The 23,697-nt window shown below is 42.3% G+C and overlaps 1 protein-coding gene across 5 annotated transcripts in view; it reads left to right on the plus strand.

Annotated features, from left to right (window-relative positions):
• LOC118358114 (transient receptor potential cation channel subfamily M member 3) overlaps nucleotides 1–23,101 on the plus strand; it is a 231,884-nt gene extending 208,783 nt beyond the window's left edge. For all 5 annotated transcript variants that reach the window (XM_052478596.1, XM_052478593.1, XM_035735591.2 and 2 more), the window contains 2 exons: nucleotides 15,204–15,336; nucleotides 16,437–23,101. In XM_052478596.1, the coding sequence (XP_052334556.1) occupies nucleotides 15,204–15,336; nucleotides 16,437–17,979 (1,676 nt within the window). In that variant the 3' untranslated portion in view covers nucleotides 17,980–23,101. The remainder of the gene's footprint in view (nucleotides 1–15,203; nucleotides 15,337–16,436) is intronic.
• The last annotated feature ends 596 nt before the right edge of the window (nucleotides 23,102–23,697 follow it).

The following is a 23,697-nucleotide window of genomic DNA, read 5'->3' on the forward strand; positions in this document are numbered from 1 at the left end:
TGTCCAGGGTCACGCCAAGGTTTGTTTCACTCTGGGAGGGGGACACAGCAGAGTTGCCAACAATGATGGAGATGTCTTAGAGCAGTCAGGCAGAGGAGCTCCATCTTGTTGAGGTTGAGCTTGAGGTGGTGGGCCGACATCAAAGCTGAGATATTTGCCAGGCACTCGGAGAAGCATGTCGCCACCTGGGTGTTGCATAGCAATGATAGGAGAGACCATGTGAGTTATATGATGGAGCCAAGTGACTTGGTGTATAAAAAAGAGGGCCTAGAACTGAACCCTGGGGGACACCAGTAGTGAGAGTAAGCCGTGCAGATACAGATCCTCTACACGTCACCTGGTAGGAGCGGCCTGCCAGGTAGGATGCAATTCAAGAGTGTGCAGAGCCAGAGACACCCTGCCCTGAGCGGGTGGAGAGGAGGATCTGATGGTTCACGGTGTCAGGGTGAGAACAGAGAAGAGACAGTCAGCTTTGGCAGTGCGGAGAGCCTCCGTGACACAGAGGAGAGCGGTCTCTGTTGAGTGACCCATCTTTTGGCCTGACTGGTTAGGGAGAGATAGAGGGAGAGTTGGTCACACACAGCACACTTAAGTGTTTTGCAAAGAAAAGAAAGAAGGATTCCGGTCTGTAGTTTGACATCAATGGGGTCGAGGGGATTGACTCTAGCCATTTTGAAGTCAGAGAGGATGCAGCCAGTGGTCAATGATGAGTTGATGAAGGAAGTGAGGAATGGGAGAAGGTTTCCAGAGATAGTCTGGCGAAGGGAGGAGGGGGTGGGGTCAAGTGGGCAGGCAGGTTGTCGGGCGGCTGGGCCTCACTAGTTACAGAATCTCATCTGGAGAGAGAGGGGTGAAAAAGGTCAAGGCGTAGGGTAGTTCTGAGGGGGACCAGTGGACTCAGTAGACTGAGTGAACGAGGAGCGGATGCTGTAAACCTTCTTTTCAAAGTGATTGGCAAAGTCATCTGCAGAGGGGGATTAAACAGGGAGGAGAAGGTGGAAAATAGTTTCCTAGGGTTAAAGGCAGAAGCTTGAAATTTACAGTGATAGAAAGTGGCTTTAGCAGTTGATACAGAGAAAGAGAAGGTAGAGCGGAGGGAGTGAAAGGATGATAGGTCTTCCGGGGAGTTAAGTTTTCCTCCATTTTTGCTCAGCTTCCCACAAACACGCAATGAGTCACTCAGCCATGGAGCAGCAAGGGAGGGCCGAGCCGACCGTGAGGAAAGGGGACAGTGCTAGTCATAGAATGCAAAATGGAGGGGAGTAGGGTTGAAGAGGCAGAATCAGGAGACAGGATGGAGAAGGATTTAGCAGAAAGGAGAGATGATTGGATAGAAGAGGAGAGAGTAATGGGAGAGAGAGAGTGAGGTTGGCGACGGTGCATGACCATCTGGGTAGGGGATGGTTGGAAAGGGGTGGAGGAGAAGGAGACAGAAAAGGTAACAAAGTAGTGATCAGAGACCTGGAGGGTGTTGGCAGTGAGATTAGTAGGCGAACAGCCTTTAGTATAAATGAGGTCAAGCGTATTTCCTGCTTTGTGATTGGGAGGGGATTGGGAAAGGGTGAGGTGAAAAGAGGCAAGGGGGGGAAAGGTGGAAAGAAAGTAATCCAAGCCAGACGTCGGGAGGTTGAAGTCACTGTGTACAATGAGCAGTGTGCCATCATCAGGAAATGAGCTTATCTAGGTGTCAAGCTCATTGAGGACTTTAACCTGTTACTCCTACCCCCTACTTTTTCGAACATTCTGTTAAAAATCGCGCAACATTTCAGCGCCCTGCTTCTCATGCCAGGAATATAGTATATGCATATGATTAGTATGTGTGGATAGAAAACACTCAGACGTTTATAAAACTGGTAAAATCACGGCTGTGACTATAACAGAACGTGCGTTTCATCGAAAAGCGCAGGAAAAACTGATCACTGAAAATTGGAAAATATATCAATACGCCACTTGCATGTATTGTCTATGGGAAAGCAAATTTCCTGGAGCCGAGATTGCAATTCCTACAGCTTCCACACGATTTCAACAGTCTTGTCATTTGCCTTGGCTTTGTTTCTTGGTCAAACGAAGAAGAGACAGCCCATTTCTTCAGGTCTCTGACCGGATATTTTGGTTGAGATTTACCCGGACATTATTTCCAGACGTACAGCTATAGAATACACATCGCCTCGTGATCAATTTGGTCGCTTATTAACGTTTACTAATACCTAAAGTTGCATTACAAAAGTATTTCGAAGTGTTTTGTGAAAGTTTATCGTCGACTTTTTTAATTTAAAAAAATGACGTTACGTTATAAGACGCTATTTTTTTTTGTTGATCACACAGTCTTCATAGATCGATATCTAGGCTATATATGGACTGATTTAATAATAAAAAAAGACCCAATAGTGATTATGGGACATCTAGGAGTGCCAACAAAGAAGATGGTCAAAGGTAATGAATGTTTTATATTTTATTTGTGCGGTTTGTGTAGCGCCGACGATGCTAATTATTTTGTTTACGTCCCCTGCGGGTCTTTTGGGGTGTTACATGCTATCAGATAATAGCTTCTCATGCTTTCGCCGAAAAGCATTTTAAAAATCTGACTTGTTGCCTGGATTCACAACGAGTGTAGCTTGAATTCAATACCCTGCATGTGTATTTTAATGAACGTTTGAGTTTTAACGAGTGCTATTAGCATTTAGCGTAGCGCATTTGCATTTCCAGATGTCTAGATGGGGCGCCTACGTGCCAGGTAGGAGCAAGAGTTAAGGGCAGCTGGTGGGCAATACACTAAAACCTTTCCCTGTAAATTTACAGCATTTACTGGCACCAGAGTTGCCAGCTTAATAATGTAATTTTGCTTTACAGCAGAGATGAGGTAATATATTTTAGAGTAAGGAAAATAGTATTGTAAAATATATTACAGCAACTCTGGTGCCAGTATAATGCTGTACATTTACAGTGAAATTCTCCCTGAAATCTAAATGTAAGAAAAACAATACCTAGTGAGATATACATGGAGGAGGCTCAATCAAGCTAGTCGTTTTCATCACTTTTTTTATGTCATTCCTGCTGGCACCAAAAGTTTAAAAAGTGTTGAAAGCCAGCAGAATGCGGTCAGACCATTAAATAATTGGCATATACATTACTCTTACAGAATTTCCACATGGGCCTATTTAATGACGGGCCTCCCGAGTGGCGCTGTGCCACTAGAGATCCTGGTTCGAGTCCAGGCTCTGTCGCAGCCGGCCACGAACGGGAGACCCATGGGGCGGCGCACAATTGGCCCAGCGTTGTCCAGGTTAGGCGAGGGTTTGGCTGGCAGGAATGTTCTTGTCCCATTGTGTACTAGCGACTCCTGTGGTGGGCTGGGCGCAATGCACGCTGACACAGTCGCCAGGTGTTTCCTCCAACGCATTGGTGAGGCTAGCTTCCGAGTTAAGGAGGCATTGTGTCAAGAAGCAGCGCGGCTTGGCTGGGTTGTGTTTCGGAGGACACACAGCTCTCGAGCTTCATTTACATTTACATTTAAGTCATTTAGCAGACGCTCTTATCCAGAGCGACTTACAAATTGGTGCATTCACCTTATGACATCCAGTGGAACAGCCACTTTACAATAGTGCATCTAAATCTTTTAAGGGGGGGGGGTGAGAAGGATTACTTTATCCTATCCTAGGTATTCCTTAAAGAGGTGGGGTTTCAGGTGTCTCCGGAAGGTGGTGATTGACTCCGCTGTCCTGGCGTCGTGAGGGAGTTTGTTCCACCATTGGGGGCCAGAGCAGCGAACAGTTTTGACTGGGCTGAGCGGGAACTGTACTTCCTCAGTGGTAGGGAGGCGAGCAGGCCAGAGGTGGATGAACGCAGTGCCCTTGTTTGGGTGTAGGGCCTGATCAGAGCCTGGAGGTACTGAGGTGCCGTTCCCCTCACAGCTCCGTAGGCAAGCACCATGGTCTTGTAGCGGATGCGAGCTTCAACTGGAAGCCAGTGGAGAGAGCGGAGGAGTGGGGTGACGTGAGAGAACTTGGGAAGGTTGAACACCAGACGGGCTGCGGCGTTCTAGCTTCAGTTCTCCTGAGTCCGCACGGAAGTTGCAGCGATGGCAAAAGACTGTAACTACCAATTGGATACCACGAAATTGGGGAGATAAAGGGGTAAAAAACAGAAACTTGTTTTTAACTAGAACAGAAGAATTTATAACTGACTTTTTCCGATATGACATAGTAACAGCAGACCCCCTTTGTGTGGGGTGCTTTTAAATGTGCCTTTGGAGGCCATGCAATTCAATACTCATACTTAAAGCAGAAGCAATATAGGTCAAAAAATTCACAAATAGAAGGACCAACAGTACAGATAGATAGCAATAAAAACTGTACCATAGAGGCACAGAATAAGTTATAGGAAAATGAAAGGAACTGGTGGAATATATTCAAGAAAGATCAAGTGTAATATGTTATAAAACATAAAGCAAACTGGATGTAATATGGAGAACACTGCACCATTCTTTTTAATCTTAAACATAGAAATGCTACAAAGAATAATGTTACTGAAACTTGTTACAAATGACAGTCACCCATGATTCGCCAAATGATCTTTTGAAAGAGGATTTTTTTTCTATTGATGATGTCAAATTAACAGCTGTACATAAAGACTTATGTGAAGGCTAAATTACAGAAGAGAACGTTTTTGCAAATAAAGTCTTTAAGTCTGGGAATACTCTAGGGCTGGATGGCATACCAGTTGAGATACACTACCGTTCAAATGTTTGGGGTCACTTATGTCCATTAAAATAACATCAAATTGATCAGAAACACAGTGTAGACATTGTTAATGTTGTAAATGACTATTGTAGCTACCATCACTCCACACACTGCGGGTGCATGCCTTTTGGGGATGTGTTTTCTCTGAGAGTGCCAGGGACTGCTTCACATTGCGTATTCGCACCGGCATGGGATTGAGGTAGTTCTGATTTACTCCGCCACAAACACTTCGAATAGGTTACAATCTCTCCCTAGCAGTAACGATACTGGTAAATGGTTTATCACCCCCACCTTCTTAGTGAACTTTCATCAGGGAGTAATTAACGGAACCCGTACCACTGGGTATTGTATTTTTTAAGGATCCCCATTAGCTGCTGCCAAGGTAGCGGCTATTCTTCCTGGGGTCCAGCAAATTTAAGGCAGTTATATACAATTACAAATATTACATTTCATAACACTTTTCACAACACATTAAGTTCGTGCCCTCAGGCCACTACTCTACTACCACATACTGTAACTACAATACAAAATCAATACTGTATCTACAATACAAAATCCATGTGTACATGTGTGTGTGTTAGCATGTGTATGCGTGGGTCTGTGCCTGTGTGTGTCTCTGCACTGTTCCATAAGGTGTATTTTTATCTGTTCTTAAATCAGATTCTACCGCTTGCATCAGTTACCTGATGTGGAATAGAGTTCTATGCAGCCATGGCTCTATGTAGTACTGTACACCTACCATAGTCTGCTCTGGACTAGGGGATTGTGAAGAGACCTCTGGTGGCATGTCTTGTAGAGTATGCATGGGTGTCCGAGCTGTGTGCTAGTAGTTTAAACAGACAGCTCTGTGCATTCAACATGTCAATATTTCTTATAAAACCAAGTAGTGATGAAGTCAATCTCTCCTCTACTTTGACCCATTAGAGATTGACATGCATATTTTTAATGTTAGCTCTTTGTGTACAGTTAAGGGCCAGCCATGCTTCCCTGTTCTGAGCTAATTGCCATTTTCCTAAGTCCCACTTTGTGGCACCTGACCACATGACTGGACAGTAGTCCAGGTGTGACAAAACTAGGGCCTGTAGGACCTGCCTTGTTGATAGTGTTGTTAAGGCAGTGCAGCGCTTTATTATGGACAGACTTCTTCCCATCTTAGCTACTGTTGCATCAACATGTTTTGATCATGAACGTTTACAATCGAGGGTTACAACAAGCAGTTTAGTCTCCCCAACTTGCTATATTACCATATTATTCATTACAAGATTAGGTTGAGGTTTAGGGTTTAGTGAATGATTTGTCCCAAATACAATGCTTTTAGTTTTGAAATACTTAGGACTAACTTATTTCTTGCCACCCATTCTGAAACTGACTGCAGCTCATTGTTAAGTGTTTCAGTGATTTCACTCGCTGTAGTAGCTGACGTGTATAGTGTTGAGTCATCTGCATACTGTATATACACTGGCTTTACTCAAAGTGGCAGGTCATTAGTAAAGATTTTGAAAATTAAGGTGCATAGACAGCTGCCCTGGGGAATGATTTTAAGATGGATTATGTTGGAGAAGCTATGTCAAGGGAAATTAGATAGTGCCCAGTTTACAGTTCCTACAGCTTCCACACGATGTCGCCAGTCTTGGGAATTGGGTTGAAGTTAATCTTTGGTGAAATGAAGAATAGGCACTTCCTGTCAGAGGTTACACGGTGGAAAGTTATGAAAGAGAGAAAATCGTCCATGATTTGTGGACTTGCTGCTATTGAATACAGATTGCCCCGTCATCAATTTTATTGATTATTAACGTTTACAAATACCTAAAGTTGGATTACAAAAGTAGTTTGAAGTATTTTGGCAAAGTTTATAGGTAACTTTTTTTATTTTTTTGTAATGACGTTGCGTTTTGGAAAGCTGTTTTTTTCTGGATCAGACAGGCTTTATAAATTGACATTTTGGGTATACATGGACGGAATTAATAAAAAAAAAGAACCAATTGTGATGTTTATGGGACATATTGGAGTGCCAACAAAGAAGCTTGTCAAAGGTAATGCATGTTTTATATTTTATTTCTGCGTTTTGTGTAGCGATGGCTACGCTAATTATTTTGTTTACGTCTCGTATTTCGGGGGGTGCATGCTATCAGATAATAGCTTCTCATGCTTTCGCCGAAAAGCATTTTTTAAATCTGACATGTTGGCTCGATTCACAATGAGTGTAGCTTTAATTGAGTACCCTGCATGTGTGATTTGATGAAAGTTTGAGTTTTATCGAGTACTATATGAATTTGGCGCTACGCATTTCCCCAGGCTAGTGGCTAGGTGAGACGCTAGCGTCTCAGTGGCCGTAAGAGGTTTTAAAGAACACCCTTTGTGTTCTGTTAGACAGGTAACTGTTTATCCACAATAAAGCTGTAACACATACGTTTTTTCCAGTAGCAGACTATGATCGATAATGTCAAAAGCCGCACTGAAGTCTAACAAAAAGGCTCCCATCAATTTCTCTCAGTCAATCATCATTCAATTGTGTAACTGCCGTGCATGTTGAACTGCCGTGCTGAAAGTCTGTTGACAATTTGTTTACAATAAAATGGCATTGAATCTGCTCAAAACATGTTTTACAAAAGTTTACGAAGGGTTGGTAACAGGCTAATTGGTCATCTATTTGAGCCAGTAAAGGGGGCTTTACTATTTAGCAGAATTTATTTTGCTTCCCTCCAGGCCTGAGGGCACACACTTTCTTGTAGGCTTAGATTGAAGATATGGCAAGTAAGAATGAAAATATCATCCACTATTATCCTCAGTAATTTTCCATCCAAGTTGTCAGACCCGGGTGGCTTGTCATTGCTCATAGAATGCAAAAAAGGTTTTGCTTCTTCCAAAGTCACTTTATGGAATTCAAAATGACAATGCTAGTCTTTGGTAATTTGGTCAGTTATACTGTACTTGGATGTGTAGGGTTGGTGTTTGTTGCTGGCAGGTCATGACTAAATTTGATAATCTTGCCTATGGAAAGAAATCATTAAAGTAGTTAATGAGCCATCTTATTCAAAGAATGATTGAGCTGAGTTTGCCTTTTTGCCCAACATGTAATTTAAGGTGCTCAAAGCTTTTTACTACCATTCTTTATACGGTATCATTTATCTATATATTGTTACAGTAATTTTCTTAACCTCTTAAGCGCACCCGACATGCAGGCGTGCCATCTAGCCATCTGGAAATGCAAATGCGCTACGCTAAATGCTAATAGCACTCGTTAAAACTCAAACGTTCATTAAAACACACATGCAGGGTACTGAATTAAAGCTACACTCGTTGTGAATCGAGCCAACAAGTCAGATTTTTAAAATGCTTTTCGGCGAAAGCATGAGAAGCTATTATCTGATAGCATGCAACACCCCGAAATACCTGAAGGGGACGTAAACAAAATAATTTGCATAGACGGCGCTACACAAAACGCAGAAATAAAATATAAAACATTCATTACCTTCGACGAGCTTCTTTGTTGGCACTCCTAGATGTCCCATAAACATCACTATTGGGTCTTTTTTTCGATTAAATCGAGCCATATATACCCTAAATATCGATCTATGAAAAGTGTGTGATTCAGGAAAAAACACCGTTTTAAAACGCAACGTAATTTTTTTAAATTAAAAAAGTCGACGATAAACTTTCACAAAACACTTCGAAATACTTTTGTAATCCAACTTTAGGTATTAGTAAACGTTAATAATCTATCAAATTGATCACGGGGCGTTGTGTATTGAATAGCTCCACGTCTTCACATCATGTTCGGAAATTTCTCCTCCAAAACATCCTGTCGGAGACCGGAAGGAATGGTCTCTCTTACTCGTTTGACCAAGAAACAAAGCCCAGGCAATTGACAAGACTGGCAACATCGTGTGGAAGCTGTAGGACTTGCAATCTCAGCCCAATTAATTTGCTTTCCCAAAGACAATACATGCAAGTGGCGGATTGATATTTTTTCCAGATTTTGGTGATCAGTTTTTCTTCCGCTTTTCGATGAAACACACGTTCTGTTATAGTCACAGCCGTGATTTAACCAGTTTTAGAAACGTCAGAGTGTTTTCTATCCACACATACTAATCATATGCATATACTATATTCCTAGCATGAGTCGCAGGACGCTGAAATGTTGCGCGATTTTTAACAGAATGTTCGAAAAAGTAGGGGGTAGGCTTAACAGGTTTTAATGGGTTCATGCTTATGAGTAACTGGAATAAGCAATTTAATAAATATGTCAAGTGCAGAGTCTGGTGGTTCCTCATTACATGAGACATCTTCAACAAACCTCTTATACACTATACTAGGCCCAACCTTTGGAACTTTGGTTTTCCTAGATATGGCTACTATATTATGATCACTGTATCTGGTTGATTTGGATACTGCTTTGAAGCAGATTTCTGAAGCATAAGTAAAGATGTGATCAATACATGTGGCTGATTTCATTCCTGTGCTCCCATGGTAGTTTGACTGATAACCTGAATGAGATGGCAGGCACTAGTTACAGTTCGATGCTTTTTTTGAGTGGACAGCTTGATGAAAGTCAGTCAATATTTAGGGTTAGTGAATTAAGGAAAGTGAATGATCGTAGATGACAAACCCCCTTCAACATGCTGCAAACAGACCAAACTCATCTTCTCTGCCTATCAATTATTTGGATCAATGGTGAGCACACCGATGATGTGATGAATTGAAAATAGTCCTTTCTATTAGCTAATTCATATTATGGTTTCTGTCAGCCGGGAGTTAGCTAAATATGACATATTCTGTTACCTCAATCGTTCCTCAGTTAGCACTAGGACTGTTGTAGCCTACATTTTCTGGTTTGGATGATTGTGTTATGCTGCCACCACTTCTGTGAATGTCTGAAAATTGCATCCAAAAATAAACGGGTCACATTCAGGACATAACGTTGTAAGGACTGTGTTTGTGCAAAATGTTTCTGTGACAAAAACACGTCAATTGAAACTGGACGTTCTAATTACACCGGTTTGAGTGTTCGCTGCAGGAACCCCTGTAGAATGATGCATCAAAGGGTTAACAGGAATGTGGCTCTGAATATAGACCCCAACACCGCCCCCATAGGCATTTCTGTACTTTCTGTAGATGTTATAACCGTGTTTTGCTACCACTGCATCATCAAAGGTATTATCTAAGTTTCAGAGATACACTACATATACAAAAGTATGTGGATACCCCTTCCGAATAGTGGATTTGGATATTTATGCATAGACTCTCTCTGTGCAATAATAGTGTTTAATATGAATGACTACCTCATTTCTGTATCCCACATATACAATTATCTAAAATCAAATCCAATTGTATTTGTCACATGCGCCGAATACAACAGGTATTACTTTTCCATGAAATTCTTACTTACAATCCCTTAACCAACAATGCAGTTCAATAAACAGAGTTAATAAAATATTTACCAAATAAACTAAAGTAAAAAAATCTAATCAATCAAAAGGTAACAAAAGAAATGTACATAACAGTAGCAAGGCTATATACGGGGGGTACAGGTTAGTCTAGCTCATTTGTAAAGTGACTATGCATAGATGATAAACAGTGGGTAGCAGCAGTGTAAAAACAAGGGGGGGAGGTCAATGTAAATAGTCTGGGTGGCCATTTGATTAGTTGTTCAGCAGTCTTATGGCTTGGGGGTAAAAGCTGTTAAGGAGCCTTTTGGTCCTAGACTTGGCGCTCTGGTTCCGCTTACCGTGCGGTAGCAGAGAGAACAGTCTTGGGTGACTGGAGTCTTTGACAGTTTTTGTGCCTTCCTCTGATTGTGCCTTGCATATACAGTGTAGGTCTTGAATGTCAGGAAGCTTAGCCCCAGTGATGTACTGGACCGTACGCACTACCCTCTGTAGCGTGCGGTGATGCAACCGGTCAGGATGCTCTCCCCTGAGGAGGAAAAGGTGTTGTTGTGCCCTCTTCACAACTGTATTGGTGTGTTTGGACCATGATAGTTTGTTGGTGATGTGGACACCAAGGAACTTGAAACTCTCGTCCCGGTCCACTTCAGTCCTGTCAATGTTAATGGGGGCCTGTTTGGCCCTCCTTTTGCTGTAGTCCATGATCAGCTCCTTGCTCACATTGAAAGAGAGGTTGTTGTCCTAGCACCACATTGCCAGGTCTCTGACCTCCTCCCTATAGGCTGTGTCATTGTTGTCGGTGATCAGGCCTACCATGGTTGTGTCATCAGCAAACTTAATGATGGTGTTGAAGTTGTGCTTGGCCACCCAGTCGTGGGTGAATAGGGAGTACAGGAGTGGACTAAGCATGCACCCCTGAGGGGCCCTAGTGTTGAGGATCAGCGTGACAGATGTGAAGTCCAGGATCCAGTTCTAGAGGGAGGTGTTTCGTCCCAGGGTCCTTAGCTAAGTGTTGAGCTTTGTGGGCACTATGGTGTTGAACGCTGAGCTGTAGTCAATGAACAGCATTCTCACATGGGTTTTCCTTTTGTCCAGGTGGGAAAGGGCAGTGTGGAGTTCCATTGAGATTGCGTCATCTGTGGGTCTGTTGAGGCGGTATGTAAATTGGAGTGGGTCTAGGGTTTCTGGCATGATGGTGTTGATGTGAGTCATGACCAGCCTTTCAAAGCACTTCATGGTTACCGATGTGAGTGCTATGGGGCGGTAATCATTTAGGCAGGTTACCTTCGCTTTCTTGAGCACAGTGAGCTCTTGGAAGAATGTGTCATTGCAGCGGTTGATAACAGCTGGCTTCCTCTGGGTCACTTTGTCATGTACTTTGTCCCATCTTCACGGTTCATCATCTTGAGTTGATTCAAACCAGGAATCTGTACAGCCATATATTCCACATCGTTTATGAAATCAATTGAGGCATTGAACAAATACAATTATGATAGCTAAATACACCCAATTCAAACCCTAGCTAACTAATAAAACATTGCTATAGCCTCTACACAATACCACAGATTATTTTCCTTTCTTTCTGTGTCACCAAATGTTTGCACACTACTGGTAACGTAAACAGGTTTAGATTATACTGTAACATTATGGCACAATGCTGTTGAGAGGTTATATGGATGTCTATGTCCAGCAGCTGAGCAGGGAGATGATACACTTCGAAATTGGATGTATATCCTGAGGACTTCAGAAAAATCAACAACTAGTTGCAACAGTGAGCCCTATTACCATCAAATAGGCTTGGGTTTTGCTCAAATGTTGTGGATAAGGAGGACGGATGGGCATAATTCCGTGACTCTGAATCTGAAAGTTTGGTGTTCGATCCCAGAGGTGGAAACGTTTTTAATTTTTTTTTAACCTTAACCCCTAGCTTAAAGGATTTGATGCACGCTAGACCTAATTTTCCACTTACTTTTATTAATTATTAATTAAAGCATCATCCTACGCAGTTGTTTTGGTCGAAGTTTACATTCCTGAGATTTCTCTGGCTTTTTTTCAGTTGATCTAGGGACATGGAAAAACGTTACTCCTGGGTTGATAAGGGCTGGGAAATCTGCATGATCGTTCACAGACTGTTGTGCTGTGACCGACATCATCAGTGTCTTTTCTAGACAAATTTAGTTCATCAAGTGTTGACATTATCAAGTCCCATCGGAACAGCACTGACACTCAATTTCAGTCAAAATTTGCTTTGCATTTTTCGAAACATTTTCACATTTACACAACCAGTTCCCTATGACTCTCTTTCTGGAAGCTGTTGCTGGTTGCTGGTCTACACGGATGTAGTAGTGACGTAGAAATTAGTTCCAAGACAAGGCCAAACAGGAAGTAAACACAGTTTGAGTAATACACATTAATGCTCGTAATAGTGGAAATAGCCAAGTGTTTTGATATTGACATGCGTGTATAGCCCACAAATACATGAGATGGCTGTAAAGTTTCTTGTGCGGACGTTTTGAAGCACATGTTTTTGTGAGTCTGGCCACTACCACTATATGGCTCATGCAAGCAATTAAGCCAGTCAAAGAAATCTCAGGAATGGAACTCTGACCAAAACAACTGTCTGGATGATGCTTCAACACTAAACCTACGTGGAAAATTAGGGTTAAAACATGCTGAAACCCCGAAATATCCCTTTAACCATTCAGAATGAGTGCCTGAACAAATTTGACATTTGGAGAAATGGAATGATACAGAGCAGGAACATCGAAATTTGACTGTCTGAGAAATGGTACGATACAGAGCAGCAGCTTTTAAATGTGACATTTAGAGAAATGGAACAATACAGAGTAGCAGGAGCAACCCAGGGTGTTAAAAATACCTCGAAATTTGACGACTGGAACAACATGGACAAACCTCTAATTCCGCAGTGAGACAGAGATTATTGAGCTGACAGCCTAGTGGACAGAATTACACAGCCTGTGTCACAGGGTTGTGACAGCTACGTAGGACACTATGTCTCTGGTATTGTTGCCATTCATGCTCTCTCTATTAAGTAGACTGTGTCACTGTGAAATCTAGATGGCTACCAATATTAGGTATTTCTTGTGTAGGCTGCTATCCTACTTGAAATATAATCTTGGGAGGGAAAATAATTGGCTATTATTAATTAATAATTGGCTAACTAGCTACTGCCGGCAACACTGATAGAGCTGCTCAGTGGAAGCACCTTAGGTCGGCAGACACCTCAAATCAACACCTGTGCACGGGTCATTCGCATCGGCTTTAGTGACAGAGGCTGGCAAGTAGTTTAACGGACCACAATGTGTTTTTTTGTGTGAAATGTGGCCTGTCAATCCAAAATAAAATTTGGTGCGCAGGTAATATGGGTCATATCTTTTCAACTGCTAGACACAAGCAATTTTCTCTGTAGTAAAGGTGAAAACCTAACGGTCACAAGTCTGAGCTCAGTTTATTTTCTATGGCATCATCCCATTTATTATCTGGGCTCATTTATTTAGGTCCCACAGCAAGATATTTACAAGGAATTTAGAGCAGACTGAAATGGCTTTTGTCAACTTGAGCTAGCTAGCAAACATTAGCCAGCTAGCTAGCTAGCTAAGTTAGCTAAGAAAACATGCAATAATTCAACATTGGCTAGCAGTAAAGTTACTTGTAAACAAGTCAAGGTACCTACCCAGCAGCTGCTGAAAATATTATTCCACTTCACAGCATCTTCAAGAAGATATTTACAAAAATAGTCTGAGATTCAGGGACTGAAGGGCGTTCTTGTTCACAGGTGGGCAGTTCCAAATGCTGCCGGCAAACAGGTATTCCACATGGGTTGTGCACGCAGGGTACACTAAATTATAATAGTTGCAGCCAAGGAGTGGGGTGCGTCTATAAAGACTAAAAGGGAGAAGAGCGAACAGGCATAGAAAACACACACCAAGTTGAGAAATTTACAAAAGAGCTAAATGAGATCTTCTGAAAATAACTAGGTAAGATACTCAGGTGAGAGAGTGAAGTGGAGTCTTCCTCGAATAACTCTGCAGAACAACTCAGCAGAAACATCAGGCGACATCCTGACAGCTGATACACAGAAATGTTCCTGCAACATTCCCATGAGACGTGTCTGGAACATTAATATCTTATGTTCCGAGAACATGGAAACCATGATCTGTGTATGGTTTGGTGGGACCTTAATGGAATAGTCTCCTAACCCTCAGAAAACTGGACACATGAACGTTCTTGCAACGTTACCATGAAACGTGTCTAGGACATTCATATCTTACATTCTGAAAACATGATAACCATGTTCTGTATGTGTTTGGTGGTACGTTGATGGAAAGTTATCCTAATTCTAATGCCAAAACATGCTAAAAAAAGTTTTTTGCTAACATAGTGTAACGGGTTGCGCTGATCAAATCTGGTATCAGGATAAGTATGACACTGAGTCACCGATTGTATACTATGTACTTTTTATTAGCTAAGCAATAAGAGGTAAATGCAATTTTCGTATATACGGCCACGCAGGGTAGAACCGAGAACTGGCCAACACCCTAAAGATATCTTCTGACAATACTCTGACAGAAATAGTTCCTGCTTCCGAGCCAGCCTGTCAGAGTAGAGATCAAGTGTGATTTAAACTTACTCAATCTATGTTGATTGTTGGCGCCCCAACTGGTCCTAGCCCCCGGGCGCTCCCATTGGCAGGTGTAGTTGTTGCTGGGTAGAATATCTATGCGCTCATCCCCTAAATACCGTTATCTCACATCTGGTTCTTGTTACTGCTAAGTTTGAGTTCTAACAAAAGACAGTCTGTTTAACTGCCTAAGTGCTGTACGTGTCTCCCATACTTTAGGGGAACATTAAGAGTAACATTATTAAAACGTTATCTCTCCCTAGAATTGTTAGTTGGGTAGCTAGCAAAAAGACAATACTAGACAATAACAGATTAAGAAAAAAACTATACTTATCGCTCCTTGAGATATCAGGAGTCCTCTAGCGATAGATTGATCCATCCTTCCTTGTTTCTGCTTATCCTTCCATGTTGCTTTTCATCATCCTTCCATCACAGAGCTCTTCATCACTGAAGACGAGCTGAAGAAAGTTCATGACTTTGAGGAGCAGTGCATTGAGGAGTACTTCCGTGAGAAAGATGACCGCTTCAACTCTTCGAATGACGAGAGGATCCGAGTGACGTCAGAGAGGTTGGACACAATCCTGTCATGCTTAAGTACAATACATGATGTAGGCTCTTCCTTTTTGTCAGCAAATCACTTCCTCATCCTCAGTGTAGAAAAAAACATGAACAAAGGCTCCAAAAACACCCAAATATGTCCTTTTAGAACTCTCAGTATAGTGATGCAGGTTTTTAGATGTTGTATACATAAAATTGTGTCATTATGAACTTTATCCACAATTTAATATTCAGTTTTGTGCAACTTGAGAAATTTCCGCTATCCATCTGTTCCATTCTCCGTGTAGCCTGCTGCTACAGGTAACTGCCAAAATTAGGGAAACACCAACATAGTGTCTTAATAGGGTGTTGGGCCACTACGAGCCGCCAGAAAAGCTTCAATGCACCTTGGCACAGATTCTACAAGTGTCTGGAACTTCCTGTGTGGAAGCTCTGCATGCTTTTAATATACTTTGTGTCCCTAATTTTAAGTGTTTCCTTTATTTTCGCAGTTACCTGTAGAATGGACTACGAGGTATTGTTCGAGTCGCAAAAAAATGGAATATAATGTTGCGGATAAAGTTCGGAACAACACAATTTCATGAGTACAAAATCTAAAGACTTGCATCAGTGTACTGAGAGCTTTGCCGTTTCTAAAATGATGTATTTGGGTGTATTTTGAGCCTTTGTTCATGTTTTTTTTCCGTCCCCCATACTACACAACGAGAATGAGGAAGTGGTTGGGGTAAGTTTCTCAAAAACTTGTGAATTCACAAAATACAGTGTCTGGACCCTTCTATAGCATGCCATTATTTGGTTCAAACATTTTTATTTGGTTCTAAAAAAAATAACGTAGTCTTTAAGTACATCACATGATAGGCTCTTACTTTGCTGCCATTATTTCCAGTCATGGACAATATAATCACTTTCACCCCCTCCTCTCTCTATCCCACCTCTCTCTCAATCCCCCTTCTTTTTCTCCCCCTTCCCCCTCCTCTCTCTCTCTCTCTCTCTCTCTCTCCCTCCCACCCGCTCCTCTCTCTCTCTCTCCCCCTCCTCTCTCTCCATCTCCCTTCTCTCTCCGCTTTCTCTCTTCTCTCTTTCTCTCTCTCTCTTCTCTGTCTGTTACAGAGTGGAGAATATGGCTATGCGTCTGGAGGAGGTGAATGAGAGAGAACATTTCATGAAGGCATCTCTACAGACCGTGGACATCCGTCTGGCCCAGATGGAGGAGCTGATTGGTCGGATTGCTGTGGCTCTGGAGCGAGTCACGGGAGTGGAGCGGGGAGAGGTCAACAAGGCCCGCTCTCGCACCTCCTCCGACTGCACAGACTCAGCCTACGTGCTGCGTCAGGGTGAGTGCCCAGATGCAGCATACTTTTTGCGCCAGAGCAGCTTCAACAGCCAAGAGGGGAACTCCTACCGACTCAATGAAGGTGCAGAGGGCTCCATGTCGCCGCCCTCCCCCACGAGTCTGGCCATGCGCACACGCAGCCACTCTTTCTACATGGGGGGAGGTCGCGAGCGAGCCGGGGCCGACCGGGCTCACCGTTTCCTCAAGGAGCACTCCTTCAGCCTGCAACGAGCCAATAGTTCACAGTCGGTGGCCTTGTGCTCTGCCCCCAAGGAGTCTAAGCCCCTCCCACTGGCCACGCTGTCCATCTCCCAGCAGCACCGCCCCTCTTCCTGCGTCGACATCTTTGTGTCGGCATCCGAGGAGGAGGGGCCAGCCAAGGTCTTCTTCGACCCACTGAGGATGGCCCCTCCCCTCCGGCCTGACTCCTCGCTCCACTCTGAGATTATGGAGGCGGTGCTGTCGAGCGGGAGGGACTATGGTGGAGGCAGCGGGTTGGGCGACAGACACTCTGAGGGTGGGGCCGTGTTCGAGGACAGCGTGGCTGCAGACCTGTCACTATGCTCCGCCAACCTGTTCCCAGATAACACTGTGCCGCTCTGGGAACTGGACCCCTCTCCTCCACCATCAGCGGGCCTGCTGGAGCGCTCCAAAAGCAGCCGCTACCTGTCCACTGGCGGCGGGGGCTACCTGGAAGAGCCTCAGCTGGTCAAGTCTCACAGCCTCATGTTCACACCGCGAGGGTGCTATGGAGGCCTAGGTGCAGGAGTTCAGGTCAAAGCGGCTGAGTACACCAGCATCACCGACTGCATAGACACCAGGTGTGTCTCTGCCCCTTACTCCACCGACGACTGTTGCCACTCCCCCGGAGGCTCCACCTCATTCCCCTTTGACAAGCCCCCTGACATGAGCTCCTCCCACCCAGAGCGTGAGGCCGAGCTCAGCCACACAGAGTCAGAACCTGAAGACCTAGAGGAAATGGCCCCTGCCCCCGAGCCCCGTCGCATGGCGAGTGGCTTAGGAGGGGCGAGTGGAACCCCCTTCTGCTCGCCATTCTCCAGGCTGGAACGAGCCAACAGCTGCTCCTCAGACGACTCCTCCCACCCATCCTTGGTCCATCCTCCCCACAGAAAAAGCCTGTCGGTCAGTGAGAGGATGGAGAGGGGTGCAGACCGTGGGGTTCTGGGGGAACCCAGGAACCCCTTCCTGAGGAGCAAGTCTGGGGCGCGGCCTGACGCCAAGACAGACAGCCTCTCCATGAGGAAGCTGACCACCCCCTCTGCGTTCCGCAGCTTCAACAGCAGACACAACTACACGTGACAATTATGAAGGGAACAACAATGGGACAGGGCACATTCTGTTATACAGGACCATAGGGCTGGCTCGGGGGAAAGCAAGGTCTATGGGGAGGGAACCTACCAGTCTTAAACAAAGTGCTATGAAGCTAGGGTAGTTCTTACCTCCTCAAGCTGACTCTCATTGCGTGTTTGGTAACGGAGGCTATGTACCGTGTCTGTCTACCATTTTTTTTGTCAAGTCAACACACTAATGCATCACATGTCACAGAACACTAGTCTAGTCCACATAGAAAGTATAGAGAAAAACATTTCTACTAATAACAGGTTAGTCAAAGTCTTTAGAAAATGATCAACTTGGCCACCTGACAATATATGACTGTAGGTCAGTATTGCCAAATTTCCTCAGGTTCTCCTTATTTTCTCTTTGCCCTTAAACCGCCCATACCCATGGATATTTTGTGCTTCCACCACAGACATAGCGCTGCATTCTACTGTAACTGCATGCTACAACAGCAGCATCATTTGTAACCTAGTCTCCAGGGTAATTGTACGTATCGCATATAAGCCTGAAACGCCAACTACTCAAATCTGGCCTATGTGGTATTGAAAAATAGTCATGGCTCCGAATAAAAAAAACTTGTGGAGAGCTGAGGTGTTCGGAGAGAGGTGATTGATTAGAAATAAAGCCAATGGCTATTGGTCAGGACTTTTTCCTGATCATTCTTGGAAGCTTGGAAGCTGTTGTTGGAAGCTGATGTTGGAAGCTGATGTTGGAAGCTTTGGTCCACCAGACCATCTGAACATTATGGGGAAGGGTCAGGTGAACTAGATTACAGCAGTAGTGACTGTAGTAGAACACACATAGAGACCAGTTAAACGTTTAAAAAAATAAAAATAATTATTGAACCTTTATTTAACTAGGCAAGTCAGTTAAGAACAAATTATTATTTACAATGACAGCCTACTGGGCAACAGTGGGTTAACTGCCTTGTTCAGCGGCAGAACGGCAGCTTTTTACCTTGTCAGCTTGGGGATTCAATCCAGCAGACTTTCGGTTACTGGCCCAACGCTCTAACCACTAGGCTACCTGCCACCCCAAACTGATGGTGCAGGTTGAATTTCTAGATATAATAGGGCTCTATTATGTATAATGCATGTCCCTGATTTAAAATCCATGCACACTGACAGTCAGGTAGCATTGACCCAAAAGAGTTCCAGGGCACTAAATTATATTACCTACATGACCTCTGTAACAAGGAAGATGGAATATTTAGTTAAATGTAGACTCATCATAAGTGTCTATCTATTTACTTGCGTTGTCCAATCCCCAGTCACGTGGGTTTATTGTCACTGTGGCCTACAGTGTAGAGGAGTAAACACGCACACACACATAATCATACATGCACTCAAGGTGTATGAAATGGGTGAAGAAAATCCAAAAACAATTCCTCTAATGTAACAGATTGTTTGATAGCACCAGCACCATCCCAATGTTATAAGTATTTCCCTTATAAATACTTCCCTTAGAAAACCTCAGAACTGGACACAAGAGGGAGCTGTGACCCTATCTAGAGAGTCCTTCATCCTAAGCAGTATGCCCACTATGAAATTGCAACACTTCAAAATAAAAACGATTAAAGTAGCCTTTTTAGCAACCAAACACCATTCCTTTCATTTCTGTGGCAGCAGAATTCTGTTGCTTGGGTCTGACATCAGTCTCAAGTAGCCAGACATTTTAATCTCCTGTTCGGTATGAATAGTGAGCTTCAAGATGAGAAGGCTGAAAAGCAAGACAGACACTAACATTCATACCGTCCTTCTTACCTTTTTTAGCAGTCATTCATGATTTCTTCTATTCAAATTGAAGCACCAGACTGACCAATGTAATCACCTAGAATGGTAAACTTAAACCGGCAGAAAATTGTCTGCAAAAATTTATAGGACGACAGAATACTTACTGTATGTATGAGTAGGCTAGAAGAGAATGGTTAGATAACTGAATTCCACAAGATGGAGTTATTTGAAACATTTGCAAAAGAGTCAGCTCTATGAATCGTATGCATTTTATGAGAGGTAGAGACACCTTTCAAGTTAATATAAAAAAGAAATGGCAGAGAACCAGTGTTTTTTTTTAATCCCTTAACGCATAATAATCTGACTGGTGTGGAATGCCTGTTACCACATGTTTGTAAAGATGGAATGAGATGAGTAACATTTACATCGCAGGTTCTCAAAAAATAAGATACGTTTGTGTTTTATATTTGATCAGTATTACATCACTTTAATTGAATCACATTGCAATTTGATTGCTTATATTGACCTATTTCTTTGCTTACAATGAATAATTGAATGGCTGTTTGAAATACAAACTGACTATTTATACCTTCTTAGTGCTTTTTTTGTCAAATTTAAAGTATTGAATTATTACAAGCTTTTAACATGTATAAAAAGTGTCACCTATAAGCACTCATGTATTATATGGTTTACTTAATATATCATGTGATTAATTACTATATTGTACATTGCAATCACAAGTATTGAATCATTTGTTTACATTGTATGTTCTTGAGCAGCTGTCAAAGAGAAAGAAAAATATATTTTTGAATGTAAGTTGGATATTTTAAAGCAATACTCCTCTACAAGCATTACCAAACTGAGGGTGCCTTTCAAGCATGGAGTGGCTATTTGAAATTCACAGTAATTAAAACATTTACATGAAATCTGCACATTCATTTTGTTTGTAACTTTTCTCGTGAATCTAGTTACACAATTAGGACCCATGGTATTCTTTTCCTGAATTTCTTAACTGTGGGGATAATGCAGTCCAAGTGGTTACAGCGTTTTGTCGTACACTGGATAAAAACATTGATTTCAATGTGCAAGACCTTGGAGACAGACCTAGGAGATAGACCTAGCAGACAGACCTAAGGAGATAGACCTAGGAGATAGACCTAGGAGGTGACACTGGCACTCTTTGCCTTTTGATAGTTTTTTTTGGAGAGGGGGGGGAGACTGGCTGCTCTCTGTGTATCTTCACTCTTGGTCTGAATGTTTCATTTGCCTTATCAATGTCCAATATTATTGAATGGGTATTTTCACATGTTTCCTACACTGCTTCTTTGTTTTGTAAGGATGTAGATGTGCAAGTGACACTCAGCAGATGGAGGAAATGTGTTGTAAAGTAAGGAATATTCCAATCTCTCTTGAGCAGACAGGCCTCCGCTAATCACTGTGCGTATGCATTCAACCCAAATTCTCATGGGACCATAGATCTATATTTTTTGTGTGTAAGGAAATGTAAAATGACCTCTCTCTTCAGTTGTGTTCCATGAAACCCGCCCCTCCCGCCCCTTTTGTGGACACAGGAGTCAAAGTTAAAACCAACTAAAACCAACAATGAGCTTTAATACAATCACAAAGTGTGAAGAATATTCCGTTCAGCTTGTGCTTTTGTTCAAAACCAGTGTAAGATCATCCAACAACTTTCAGGTGCAGGGTGCATATAGTCATGAAAAGAACACTGCACAATGTTGGATTCTTATGTTGTTAGTTGTTGGTGCGGTTTTGTCTCACAATACACGGGATAGTTCACTTTTCACAAAATGTTTCGTAAATAAATAAGCTAAAGTTTAAAAAAGTGAGCAAACTGTTCTAAAGATGTCTGAACACCATTGAACACACTCGTTGAAGGAACGTTGCATTGCAATAGAAGAGTGATAAGGTGAAGGTCTGGTTCCCCTTTGGGTTTTAGTCCAGGCACTGGTTTGGATCCTGGGTCCTTTAATTAACCTCAGTGAATGGGCTCTTAGCACTCACGGGGACAAAATAAGTATTTTTGTTTTCCTTGTGGAAAGGGGGCATGCAAGGACAAACATGTCCATAGCACTTCTAAATCATGTGTAAATGCTCTGTAAATGTTTGCTCTGTTGTACAATACACTAAGATATAAAATAAAAGGGAGATCTATGTACTGTACCAGTCAAAAGTTTGGACACGCCTACTCATCCAAGGTTTTTTTGTACATTTTTACTATTTTCTACATTGTAGAACAATAGTGAAGACATCAAAACTATGAAATGACACGTATGGGACTAAAAAAGTGTTAAACGAATCAAAATATATTTTAGATTTTAGATTCTTCAAGTAGCCAACCTTTGCCTTGATGACAGCTTTGCACACTCTTGGCATTCTCTCAACCAGCTTCACCTTGAAGGAGTTCCAACATATGCTGAGCATTTGTTGGCTGCCTTTCCTTCACTCTGCGCTCCAACTCATCTCAAACCATCTCAATTGGTTTGAGGTCAGATGATTGAGCTGTTCTTGCCAAAATATGGACTTGGTCTTATACCAAATAGGGTTATCTTCTGTATACCAACCCTAACTTGCCACATCACAACTGATTGGCACAAACGCATTAAGGAAAGAAATTCCACAAATTAACCTATAACACGGCACACCTGTTAATTGAAATGCATTAAGGGAGATTACCTCATGAAGCTAGTTGAGATAATGTCAATAGTGTACATAGCTTTCATCAAGTGAAAGGGTGGCTACTTTGAAGTATCCAAAGTATTAAATATATTTTGATTTGTATAACACTGCTTTTGGTTACTACTGTACACGATTCCATATGTAACCTGGAATGAGTAGGTATGTCCAAACGTTTGACTGGTACTGTATGTCTGAGGACACATATGACAGTAGCCTAATACCGAGAATTTTGCCAATGCGATCCAACAAAACCTAATGTACAGTATTTTCTCAATATTTTCCTATACTGTGTCATACAGTTTTGTGAATGATAGATTATGGTTATAATTCAAAGAGGTTTTCGTTTCCCCTCAGTCTGTTGGAGAGTAGGCTACTTGTATCCTAAAGTGGCGTCCAAGCACATTTCTGCAATAATGCTGATATTGTTACTTGAGGGGACTTATCTTCCAGCAGTCTCACTTTATTTAGTGTCCTTTAATGCATGCAGTTCTTCCACTGATTATGTACAGAAATACATTGTGAAATTGATATGAGAGAGAGAGAGATTTTAAATGACCTCACGGTAGTGATTATTTGGATGCAAATGCAAATCTGTATTCTTCAATATGAATAGGATCATGTCTGGCATGCATGATTAAATAAATACATTAATACATAAATATGGTGTCTCCGTGGCAGGTTATTTTTCAATGTGATATGAAAACGATGTATCGTGTTTACCAGGAACACCGGTAATAATGTTATAACTAACTTGTGACTTTGTTGTTGAAGTGATAGTTCACCCAAATGACATATTGGTTTCCTTACTCTGTAAGCAGTCTACAGAAAAGGTATGGAAGCAATCAACGCATTGGTTTTATTTTCCTGGCACTGTTTTTAAATGCTAACATTTTTGTGTTTTAACTTTTGTGGCACAAATCCGAAGAAAGTCATGGTACCTATATTAACATTTTTCACACATCAAGCTCAAATCATCCGTATCTGAAATTGATTGAGTAGCTCAACTGATTGGGTAGCTCATGATTTGGTCATGATGTCAAAAAATGCTAATATAGGTACAATGACTTGCAGTTTATTTGTGCCACAAATGCTAAAACGTTAGCATTTGGAAATAATGCAATGGGAAACAAAACCAAAGCATGGATGCTGTCATCCTTTTCCATAGACTGCTTACAGGGTACGGAAACCATTAAGTAATTTGTCATTTGGGTGAACTATCCCTTTAACATCAAAGAGAAACAATTCTTAG

The sequence above is a fragment of the Oncorhynchus keta genome, chromosome 25 (genome assembly GCF_023373465.1).
Source record: "Oncorhynchus keta strain PuntledgeMale-10-30-2019 chromosome 25, Oket_V2, whole genome shotgun sequence".
Classification (NCBI taxonomy): domain Eukaryota; kingdom Metazoa; phylum Chordata; class Actinopteri; order Salmoniformes; family Salmonidae; genus Oncorhynchus; species Oncorhynchus keta.